General features: G+C 35.5%; 2 protein-coding genes across 7 annotated transcripts in view; one reads left to right on the top strand and one right to left on the bottom strand.

Moving 5' to 3' along the window:
• LOC148949414 (queuine tRNA-ribosyltransferase accessory subunit 2) overlaps nucleotides 1-12,487 on the top strand; it is a 120,018-nt gene that overhangs the window by 66,816 nt on the left and 40,715 nt on the right. For all 3 annotated transcript variants that reach the window (XM_089093432.1, XM_089093430.1, XM_089093431.1), the window contains exon 4: nucleotides 9,053-9,215. In XM_089093432.1, coding sequence (XP_088949558.1) covers nucleotides 9,053-9,215 — 163 coding nt within the window. The remainder of the gene's footprint in view (nucleotides 1-9,052; nucleotides 9,216-12,487) is intronic.
• The window catches only part of LOC148949415 (uncharacterized), a 159,799-nt gene that overhangs the window by 143,131 nt on the left and 4,181 nt on the right, over nucleotides 1-12,487 (bottom strand). The gene's annotated exons all lie outside the window — the stretch shown is intronic.

The raw sequence follows: 12,487 nt of genomic DNA, 5'->3' as shown, positions 1-12,487 counted from the left end.
ATCCGTGAAGTAGAGTCACAGCCTAAGATGGCATGAGCAAAAAAAATCAGATGGCGTGTCTCTTGGCCCAGCTTCACTTTCAATTTGTAAATATCCCATATTCAGGGAGCTCTGTTTGACTTTGGCTCAGGTGCAAAGAATAGTTTCTTGCTTGATAGGTCTCCATGATAACACAATAGAACCAGAAGGTCAGTATCATCTCCAATGACGGAAGTGTCGTAATACCGGGAAGAATCAACAGCAGCTTGCACAATTGGGACATCTGCATCACTTGGTGCCTGGACTACGACGAAGCCCTTTGATCGGAGATAAACAGCCAACGCGCAGGTAAACCTGGCCTTGTTTTCTTGCAGGATAATAATTCATCCTTTTTTATCTTCAGCTGTATACCTGCTCTAGAAAAGATCTCACGACCGATACGAATTTTCTTCGTCTGGGTCATATCCTTTGTGGTTGCTCTGCCGTCGTAGCCGCCATAAACAATAGCGGTAGATGGATACTTTTGGGTGACGTAAGTAGCATAAGGGTCAAGGATTTCGGACTATCGTTCGTTTTTGGCCCATGGAATTCTGTGCAGAAGAGCTCCACCGTCGATGATATATCAAGTGCCTTTGAGAAGGGAAGTAAAGCACTCCTCGAGATTGCAAGCCTTTGCTATAGCCTTGGCAAACTCTGGCTTGTTTGGAGACCGGAGCATGCAAGAACTGTCAAAAAGTTATGCCGGGTAGTGTTCGTGTTGAAACTACTCAGATATCGTGTGATTGATCCTCTTTGCTAGCGTGATGAACCTCTAAAAAAGGAGAGTGGGGTCCAGTCTTTTGCAATATCCACCTGGATTCTGCTTTGTAGTAATTTGAACTGGCTGTTGTTTTCGTCGAAACACAAAATCAGCGACCAGCTTTCCAGACATGGAGCTAATGATTTTTAGGCGTAAATCTCGAGCAGAATTAACGTTGGCAGATTCGTAGGCTGTCGGTGATGTTTCTTAGTTGAAGATCCCCATTAAATGGTGATCCTTTTTCTAGAAAATCGATAACGATCTGGGTGTCTTTACAGTCTCTTAGCTGCCTCGGCTTGAATGTTTCTTTATGTTGTTTACTAGTTTCATAGCAAACCTGCGACACACCCTCCATCAGAAGATTTCGTGCAGAACAGACTGGTTAAGACAGAACACATAAATACATTTGAACCTCTGTTAAACAACTTTCGTCAGTAAGACCACAAGTCGTTTTGTGACAACGCATGAGCTCCTGCTCAAGGGCAATATTTGCGGGCATCCTAGACTAGAATCTATAGGAACGTTTGATCGAATGCATCCCATTCTGGAAGGCTTGATAAACAGCAGGATGGGTTTCTTGGAGCTTGACCATTCGCTGTTCACTGCACAAGATCCGAACAAACACTGAATGAAAGACCAAAGCTGAAACCAATAAAAAAAAAGGATTTTACCGAAGAGATTCTGCAAGAATCTTTTGCCTAGCAATACTTTTTGCTCTTATGCCATTTCGGTTTTCATTAGATATGTTAATAGGTTCTCTTAAATTTGATTGGGTGCAAATATCAAAAGAGTCTTTTAGTATCAAATTTTAATAAATTGGGCTTAATGAAATATCTCCGGTGTCCCTATTTATAGCCAAATTCCTGTTTATATATTTTTTTTTATCTCAATTAGGTCTTTGAAAGATTGCGGTAGGCCATTTACAGTAGATATTAAAGTTGCCTCTTCAAAATGAACAAGATGTGTAGGATTTTCGAAAATATGCTGGGCCAATGCAGAATCAAATTTGTCATTTTTATTTTTTAATCTCAGGGACTTGATCTTTTGAAGTTTTGTGTACATGCAAACGTTCACCAGGTTTTTGTTGGGTCCTACCAATGTGAAAATATCCCACATGAAGACGGGACTCTGTAGACACCACTACCCAATACATCGTCAGTTTTATCTTTTCCTGAGTTGAAAAAATATTCGACTTTTTGTTCACTTTTGTAAGAAACAGAGTGATTGCGTTTGTCTAATATTTTTCCAAGTTTATATCTAAGTTTTGAAATGTATGGTAGAGTGGTGAGTTTTTTTCTCAATTTTCGGAACGACTGAATCAAGGGGGACGGGCTCCCTATTTTCTTGTATATAGAAAATTCAAGGCTAGGAGTATTTTTTATAATCAAAACATCCAAGAAATGCAGCTTTCCTGAATCTTCTAGTTCCATTGTGAACTGTAGGTTTGAATCAAAAGAATTTAAATGTACCAAAAAATCTCCAAGGGAGTCTTGTCCATGTTCCCAAACAGAAAGAATATCATCAAAGAAACGAAACCAGAGGGAGTGTTTTAAGTGGAAAATATTCAAAGCAGATTGTTCTAAAAAATCCATGTAAAAATTTGCCAAATAAGGAGATAAGACAGAGCCCATGAACAGGCCCATAAATTGAAGGAAAAAATTATCTCGAACTTAAAATACGAAGAAAACTTGTTGCGAAGACGAACAAGCGTCATTATTGTGTCAATTTCTAAAGTATTGTAATCTGACCAAGCAGAATTTTCCTCTAATTTTCTTTGTAAGGCCTGTTCACATTTATGGACATCGCATGAAGTGTACATAGAAACTGCATCGAAACTAGATAAGATGTTTTTTCCGTTATTCTTTGAAATTTTAACTTCTCAACAAAATCTATAGAATAAGGCAACCAGCCGTTTTGAGACAACGCATGAGCTCCTGCTCAATGACAAGATCTGTGGACAGCCCATCCCAGAATCTATCAGAACGTCTGATCACATGCATCCCATTCTGGAAGGCTTGATAAACGGCAGAATGGGTTTCTTGGAGCTTGACCATTCGCTGGATTTAAAGCTGGTAGGACTCTCTTCCTATCAATGAAACCCACTATTTTTTATAAAATAGTTTTCTGATATAAATTTCCAAGAATTTTACTCCATACGGTTGGATATATTAGTTTACCATTTCAGACTGTAGATCTTTGGTTGAAATGATGACACAAACAAAACTGATCTCTTACCTTTAAATATCAAGTCAATGGGAAAGGAGAACATTCGCAGTGAAATATTTTTAGCTTGTTAAGTGGCAGAAACATCGAATGACTTTTTTGTATCTATAGATGGCAAGATATCAAACACGGGCATTAACGTGACTTAATGAATGATTACTCGGGGAATTTTCAATTGTGACTTTTTAGCTTACGGCTTTATCCGGGAAATCATTTGGACAAAGCGTGGGACGAAACATTGATATTATTTATTGCCTACGAAGATAATGAAAGTGGTGTAGCTACCTTCTGTGGGTTAGCTGGTTTTCTAAACGAGCCAACCATAATTCACCAGTTCACTTATTTTTTTTACCAACAATGGGCGGATTGGTGGACAATAAGTGCTAAAAGAAACATGTCAAATTAAAATAAAAAAGTGCATATTGATGAATATGAAACGGGTTTTCTAGCAGACACTAGATTAGGTTAATTTGATTTTTGGGCTCAGCTCATCCTTTTATGTCATAATAGTTGCCTTCTGATAGTATGGTGAAAAAGAGGTCACAGCGATGAGAAGGGTAAAATCACATATTGATGATTATGAAACTTTTTCTGGTACATTATACATCAAATTTGCTTTCATTTTTGGGCTCAGCTCTCCATTTTACATCAGGACGGTACTGCATATACAGAAAAACGAATATTTACGGACAGTTCTTTTTTTTTGAAAAAACTAAAAAAAAATTGACATGAAAACCAAAAAAAAAAACTACTTTTGGGTCGACCTAGAATGTGCAACTTTGGATATGTTGTTAAGCTTTATTTTTCTCTACAATATGGTATGAAAATAATTTCTGTTGCAATTTGTTTGGGGTCGACCCATAATTTTGGCTAGTTTACCTGTAGGCTACTATTTTTAAAAATAACGAATATTCTAGCGTTAGTGGGAACCGCACCCGTTACCTTCTTTGGAATTTTTCCTGCCACTGGACTACTGTATCATTTTTTATAATATATTTCATTTAGCTGGGTGATTAGGTTTCACGCCTGATATCTCTATAAGATTGTGTCTTTATAACTCGGGTGGATGTTGTGTATTCTTGTAAAAGTCTTGTAAAAGGATTTCCAACATTGTTACGAAGTGTACTTAGTTTTCGTGTTGAAAGTAAAGTGCTGTGGTCTGATATAGATTTCTCTTTGTCGCTAAAAAAAAAACACCTGTGTATCAAAATTCAATCTAGTTACTTTTCTTAAGAAAAAAAAATAATGTAAATCTTACTGCAGCATTGCTTGTTGATTTTTTAAAAAAGTGAAGAAAAATGGCTGAACACGTTCAGTTTCAGGTTTGCACTAAAGATTTTAGATCAATTTTTGACATTTTTAAAGTTTTGATACGTCAACATAGGGGTGTAAATCTGGACAGGTGGCTGGGAAGATATTGACTCCTAGATTATTTTTTTTCGCCCCTCCTAGAGTTTAAAAAACATTTTTTATGTATTTTCATTGAAAAAACAGCAAAATTTCCGCCCCCCTAGATTTTGAAAAATATTGTTCCCCACCCCCCCCCCCCCAAATAAAAAAGTTGCCATGGATTGATGCCACTGCGTCAACATAGCTGAAAATCATAATTTTTCAGTGCGCACTTGAACAAGCTTTCGTTGCCATGAGGAGCTTATATAGGTGGGGGAGGGGGGGCATTGAATCTCTTGGTACAGTGGCAGGAAATCTGCCTAATATGCAGGATCTCGTGGGTTCCTGTCCCATTGTTAGCAGATTTTCATAGTAATCTTCCATAGTGACTTGGTAAAAATTCAGATATTGGTGGATGCATGGCTTTTCAGTTTCACTGCATCAAAAACAAAAAATGAGCTCATTTCGAAGGCGTTAAATGTGAAGGCTCATCCTGGTTTCACCTTCAAAGGAAAGGTAATAAAAAGGTTAGGTACATTACGCCTTCTTGGAGTCCACTTTTCTTCATATTTCACATGGGCTGATTATCTCAGCAAAGGGAGACCTTCTGCTCGAGGAAGCTAGGAATTATCTTACGGTGCCAAGGTCTCCTCCCTGATGAATCAATCTTGTCTCTTTTCATGTCATGCGTCGGACCACTCATGGAATATGCATGCCCTCTTTTTGCCAATGCTCCGAAAAGCCATATAGCCTCTCAAAACATGCTCAAAATCGAGTAGCTCGTGCAGCAACTTCAGAAACCCTGATGCCTCTTCAAGCCTCTTCTCCCTAGCAGTATATAATCATTGTTGATGGAACCGCGAAGGTTGAAATAAAAAAAATATTATTATTATTATCAATTTCAGGACATAATCCTTTTGATTCCTTTTCCACTGAAAAGAAATGCTGAAAAAGAATACTCTCCCTGGATGTAAATTCTAATTTTCGGGTCAAAATAATGAGGGAAGGGGCCAGGATCAGAAGTTTTTCTTAAAATATTGTTTTCATTGCTTAAAGTACAAAACGAAACTGAATTTACAAGTAATTATTTAGGTAGTAAGTAAGCAGAGTCAACTTTGTGTTAATTCATATATAAATATAAAACATATTAAGTTAAGAGAGGAAAGGAAATAATAAATGATAAATAAAACTAAAAAGGGTGTGAAAACGAGGATCTTGTCAGCCATTTGTAAAATATGAACACGAAAACCCAGCAAATATTTCGACAAGGACCTCCGCCAAGTCGTCCTCAGTGCTAAAAAAAAAAAAAAAAAAAAAAAAAAAAAAAAAAAACAAGAATCTAACCTTCTAGAGTTCACTATACAAAATCCTAACAAACACTGAATGAAAGACCAAAGCCAAAACCAATGAAAAAAAAGGATTTTATCTAAGAGATTGTGCAAGAATCTTTTGCCAAGCAATACTTTTTGCACTTCTGCCATCTCGGTTTTCATTGGATATGTTAATAGGGTATCTTAAATTTGATTGGGTGCTAATATCAAAAGAGTCTTTTAGTATTAAATTGGGCTTAATGAAATGTCTCCGGTGTCCCTATTTATAGCCAAATTCCTGTTTATATATATTTTTTTTTATCTCAATTACCTCTTTGAAAGATTGCAGTAGGCCATTTACAGTAGATATTAAAGTTGCCTCCTCAAAAAGAACAAGATGTGTAGGATTTTCGAAAATATTCTGGACCAATGCGAAATCAAAGTTGTCATTTTTATTTTTCATTCTCAGGGACTTGTCTATAAAAATTTTGTGTTCATGCAAACGTTCACCAAGTTGTTGATGGGTCCTATCTATATAAAATCTCTCACATGACCACGGGAATCTGACGACACCACTACACAGTATAGGTTTAGTTGAGTCTTTTCCTGTGTTGAAAAAATTGTTTAACTTTTTGTTCACTTTTGAATGAAACAGAGAGATTGTGTTTATTCAAAAATTTTCTAAGTTTATCATTAAGTTTTGAAATGTATGGTAGAAGGGTGAAAGTTTTTTTTCTCAGTTTCCGTAATGATTAAGACAAGAGGGATAGGCTTCCTATCTTATTGTTTTATCTTTTTTAATCGTCTATCTATGATATTTTAAATGAAGTTTATTGGGTAGCCGTTGCAGAATAAAATATCTTTTATATAATTTAATTCAGAATTTACATGATTAAGTGAACAGATTTTTAAAACTCTGTCGACTAATGAGATTATTACCCCTCTTCTAACAGAAAGAGGGTGATTTGACGAGAAGTGTAGATACCGATCATTATGGGTTGGCTTTCTGTATATAGAAAATTCAAGGCTAGGAGTATTTTTTATAATCAAAACATCCAAGAAAGGCAGCTTTCCTTAATCTTCTAGTTCCATTGTGAACTGGAGGTTTGAATCAAAAGAGTTTAAATGTACCAAAAAATCTCCAAGAGAGTCTTGTCCATGTTCCCAAACAGAAAGAATATCATCAAAGAAACGAAACCAGAGGGAGTGTTTAAAGTGGAAACTATTCAAATCAGATTTTTATATAAAATCCATGTATAAAATTGCCGAATAAGGAGACAATACAGAGCCTATGGATAGGCCCATAATTTGAAGGGAAAATTTATCTCGAACTTAAAATACGAAGAAAACTTGTTGCAAAGACGAACAAGCGTCATTATTGTGTCAATTTCCAAAGTATTGTAATCTTAACAAGCAGAATTTTCCTATAATTTTCTTTGTAAGGCCTGTTCACATTTATGGACATCGCATGAAGTGTACATAGAAACTGCATCGAAACTAGATAAGATGGTATTTTCTGTTGTACTTTGAAATTTTAACTTCTCAACAAGATATATAGAATTTCTTTTGTAAGATTTCTGTTTGCTTAGAAGAGGCTTAAAAATGATGGCCAATAACTTTCCTACACTTGTAGCTGGGGAACTATAACATGCTACGATGGGACGTAACGGAATATCTTTCTTGTGGATTTTAGGCAGACAATAAGATATTGGGCCTGAACAACCCCTAGGTTAGAATTTTTTGTAAAACTGAAGGGTAATCAGTCTACTGTCTTTTAAAATTCCTAATTCATTTTTCAACTGCTGTGTGTATTTGTCAGTGGGATCACTTTTTATTTCTTTGTAAGTATTTGTATCCATTAAAAGGGTATTAAGTTCCGGAGGATTTTAATTTATTCTTTTGACTGTTTTTGAAATTTGCAATGGCTCAAACAACCGTAAATACATCAGAAATTATTACGGCCGTGGAGTCTGCAATTTTTAGCTCTCATGGGGAGGTTGAAAATCCAGACCTACTCAGAGATGAAATTTTAAAGAGTATTCTTGATTATAGGCCATCTTTGTCGCTTTCAACTCAGTCAAAACAAGAAATTAAAATCCTCCGGAACTTAAAAAAAGATAAAAATAGCAAAAACTTGAAAATCCAGACCTACTCAGAGGTGAAATTGTAAAGAGTATTCTTAATTATGGGCCATCTTTGTCGCTTTCAACGCAGTCAAAAGATGAAATTAAAATTTTTAAATAAACACAATCTCTCTGTTTCTTTCAAAAATAGACCAAAGATCGAACAATTTTTTCAACACAGTAGAAGACGAAACTAAAACTGTACTGTGTAGTGGTTTCTACAGATCCTCACGATCTTTTGAGAAATGTTATATTGATAGGACCCAATAAAATCCAGGTGAACGTTTGCATGAACACAAAACTTTTTGCATGAACGTTTGCATGAACACAATAGATAAGTCCCTGAGATTGAAAAATAAAAATGACAACTTTGGTTCCGCATTGGCCCAGCATATTTTCGAAAATCCTACACATCTTGTTCCTTTTGAGGAGTTAACTGTAATATCTACTGTAAATGGCCTACCGCAATCTTTCAAAGAGGTAATTGAGATAAAAAAAAATATATTTAAACAGGAATTTGGCTATAAATAGGAACACCGGAGACATTTCATTAAGCCCAATTTATAACAACAATTTAATACTAAAAGACTGTTTTGATATTTGCACCCAATCAAATTTAACATACCCTAGGAAATTATCTAATGACAACCGAAATGGCAGAGGAGTAATACGTATTACTAGACAAAAGATTATTGCACGATCTCTTCTGTAAAATCCTTTTTTTCATTGGTTTCACCTTTGATCTTTCATTCAGTGTTTGTCCGGATCTTGTTTAGTGAACTCTAAAAGGTTAGATTCTTGTTTTTTTTTTTTTTTTATAGCACTGAGGACGACTTGGCGGAGGTCCTTGTCGCACTGGCTGACAAAATCCTCGTTTTCTCACCTTTTTTTGTTTTTATTTATCATTTATTATTTCCTTTCCTCTCTTAGCTTCATACGTCATGTATAGCCAGTGTGGTCTTAGAAAGTATAAATATAAAATTTTAATGAAGATTTAAAATATTTCTATTAGCAAGCTGTCCTCATCATATTTTAGTTTCTAGGACATTATAAACTAAAGTAAAGGATTTAATTTAAGTGAATTAAATTAGTGAGCCTTGTTTGAAAAGCTAATTTATCTGGACTTGGTCCACTTTAATGTTGGCTCAATCCGCTGCGGGACGCAAATGGTAATAATGAGCATGAAATTAAACTGGATAGTTTGTTTGTTTATTCCTTTTATTTTTTAGGCATATCAAGACGATTGAAGCCTTAAAGCCGGATATCTTCGAAATACTAGCAGATACTGATACATATTCACCAAATGGCATTGCTGACAAAAGATCTTTCAAGGCTGTGGATCGCTCATTGAATTACCTTCAGAAAAGCATTGAATTAATCAACGTTTCAGAGGTTAATCTGCTTTTTACTCTTGTATTGACGTGGGTCATTAAGATAAGAAGCAACTGAGTAATTCAGGTGTTTTCTATTTTATTTTAACTGGCCACTTCTGTTTTTTTTGTAGGGGGGGAGTTCCAGGATTATGGGAAGGATGGGGAGTTGCTTGTTTCGAATAATTTGCCCTTCCTTTTTCCTTTGTTCGACAGTTCTTCCCTAAATTGGCTCGAAGAACTGTCGACAGTTCTTCGAATATTAGAAGACTTGATAGAATCTACTAATATTCTCACCCAGACTCCTAGTTGAGGTACCTTACAGGCATATCAAATGGCAAAATGGCTTGACTAAATGTGCGCGCAGCGTCGCCGAAATTCCATCTAGTAGAACGTAAGTAACTTGGCCTTCTCTCTATGCATTACTTCTCGTTCATATATACTTTAGCCGTAGTTCTTCATCAGCTTTAGGCAGTATAAGTATTACAGAGTACTTCCATATTTTAACTATAATCTTGTTTGTAACCAAAGGTATGTTTTCTCCGTATTTACTACCATTTGTTGAGGTTTATGTGAAACATGGGATTTTGCGGCAAGCCTACAGCTGAAACTTGTACCGAAAGGACAATACACTTATATCGTAAGATTCTCAATTTTCAGATATATCGAATTTCCGAGCTAAAATTATAATATTACTTAGACTTTCTTGTAGAGAATAAACTAAACCGGCTTAAAAATAGAAAATTTTTCCTATTTCTAGTCAATTTTCAACTTCAACCCATTTCTCAATCTAAAAAACAAATAAAAATCAAATCAAACTTCAAACACGTAATTCAGTAGAAGGATGAAACTGAATTTCAGTTATCAAATGATACCAAAATTGTCTTCTTACATTGAAATATCCAAAACCATAGGACTGCAGAAAAATAACGTATGAAAAGCTTGCTGAGGCAACATACACCTTTTTTTGTTGTAAGAGATGGGCTTTTTATATTGAATTGTAGTGAATTCTAAACAAGAGTCGGAAGAGTACGTTCAAAGCAGGGGGGGGGGGGGGGTTAGGTACTTGTGGTAAATACATAGCGCTGAAATTCCGGTGAATTGTAGTGAATTCTTAACAAGAGTCGCAAGAGTACGTTCAAAACAGGGGAGAGGTTAGGTACTTGTGGAAAATATATAGCACTGAATTCCGGTGTGCTTTTGGAACTTAAACAATTTGTTTCCAGGCCCAAATCGTTCTAACCATCAAATAAGTTTGAAGCAAAAACAGGTTTTATATTTTGGGCGTAAGTAATAACATATTACTATGTATAAATGATACGTTTTTAAAGTAACAGCATTGATTGAGTGTTAGGAAATAGTTGATAAAGTATGCTTTAAGAAGAAGTAGTCTATTTTGAGACAGTCTTTAAGGAATGTGGTATAATTTTTCTTGAACAAGTAATTCTTTTCAACACATATAATTTAAGGGTTTTCATGGGTTGACAACCATAGCGTTTAGTTACTGGCGAAGAAACAAAGTCGAAGTGCTCATCCCGAAATAATTGTGTCAGTGAAGTCATTCAAAAGTTGACTATATAATTCACAGTGCCTGGGCAATGTAGGTCCAGTTAAATTTTTTATTTAGCAAAAATTACTTTCAAATTTGTGAGCTATTTAAAACCTAAAACAAGACACCACTTTTCTATCAGATTGTATAAGTTTCTCCACCAAGTTACAGATGAAAAAGGATGCGTCTGTGTGTTGATGAGGAAAAACTGCATCACACACGCTTTCCAAAAGTGACAGAGACAAAAATACCTATTTTCGAGCCGTTTTCACTAAATAATTGGGGAAATACCACTCTAAAACTGTCACAAAGACACATAATTTCAATTTTGAACAGTGTAGTTGTTATTTATCAAAACATCAACAACAAGAACAAAAAAAGAAAGAAAATCACCACAATAACCAAGATTACTGAAAAGAACTAACGAAGGTAGACTGATTGTCTGATATATAATAATAATTATTCCCACAAGTTTCAGTAAGTTTTGATTCCTTAATATTATATAAAAGGAATGTTATAAGATAGAATTATAACATGACTTATAAATGATATTAAAATTATGAATATGATTTTTGGAAAAAGGGGAAGTACCTAGCGATTTAAAGAAAAATAATAAAACCCCTCTATAAGATAGGAGGTAAGAGTGAGTGTGGTAGAAGCATTAACCCAGTTTTCGTAGGAAAAAGATGACCAAGTATGATGATACATTTTAGACTTAGAGGAGCTGTAGATTAAGTTTTAAGCGAATAACAGTATGGTTTTAGAAAGGGGGAAGGATGCATCCACCAAATTTTCACTCTTAGATTGATAACTGAGAAGTGTCTAACGCAGAAAACCCTTTTAGTCCTCAGTTTTATAGATTATGGGCAAGCGTTTCAACTGATAGAAGAGCTTTATCGAAGGTCCTATCCTTGTATGGTGTACCAGATAAATAAAATAAAGTGATTAGTGCTATGTACATGAATAACATGGCTGTGGTAGGAAATGAGGTTAGTAGCTGGTTTCTTTGTGTCCTTTATTTATGTAGATTATTTCGATTGAATTTGTCCTAAGGAGCACAGCAAAGACAATGAGCGAACACGGAATCAATTGAAGAAGTAAAACTCTCATAGATTTTGATTATCCTGATTATTTAAGCATCCTAGATGAAAGTGTTAGTAAAATAAATGAATTTTTGGAGATTTTGAGAGTTCAGGGTGCAAGAATAGGTTTAAAGATTAAGAAGACTAAATAGCTAAGACTAGGAATAAGCGAAGGTAAGGAGATGATGCTCGGTGGCGAGAAGACCGGATCAAGTGGGCAGCTTCACTTACCTAGATAATATTTTTAGTAAAGACGGTGAGTGCAGAGAAGATGTTAAAATTAGAATAACCAAGGCCCAGAGTTTTTTTTCTCAGTTGAAAAAAGTTTGGAAGAATAGGGAGATAAGTCTGCGAACTGAAATTAGAATACTGGAAGCTACTGTGATGACAGTGGTCAACTATGGTTCTGATGCCTGGGCGCTCTGAAAAATGGAGGAAGATTTGCTAGATGTTTTCCAGAGAAATTGCCTTCGGATTGTTTTTGGTACCCGACTGGCTGACCGTATTTCAAACTGTAAGCCGTACAAAAAATGTGTGTCGATCCCGCTTTCTAGACTACAGTAAGAGGGAAGTTGAGATGGGTAGGACACGTTTTGCGGATAAAGGACGACAGATTGCCAAAGATAGTCCTTGTCGGCCAACCGTCAAGAGCCTAACGAAAAG

The sequence above is a fragment of the Artemia sp. Qi Xiang Cuo genome, chromosome 8 (genome assembly GCF_049724085.1).
Source record: "Artemia sp. Qi Xiang Cuo chromosome 8, ASM4972408v1, whole genome shotgun sequence".
NCBI lineage: Eukaryota > Metazoa > Arthropoda > Branchiopoda > Anostraca > Artemiidae > Artemia > Artemia sp. Qi Xiang Cuo.
This window is presented reverse-complemented; position numbering and strand designations above follow the sequence as displayed.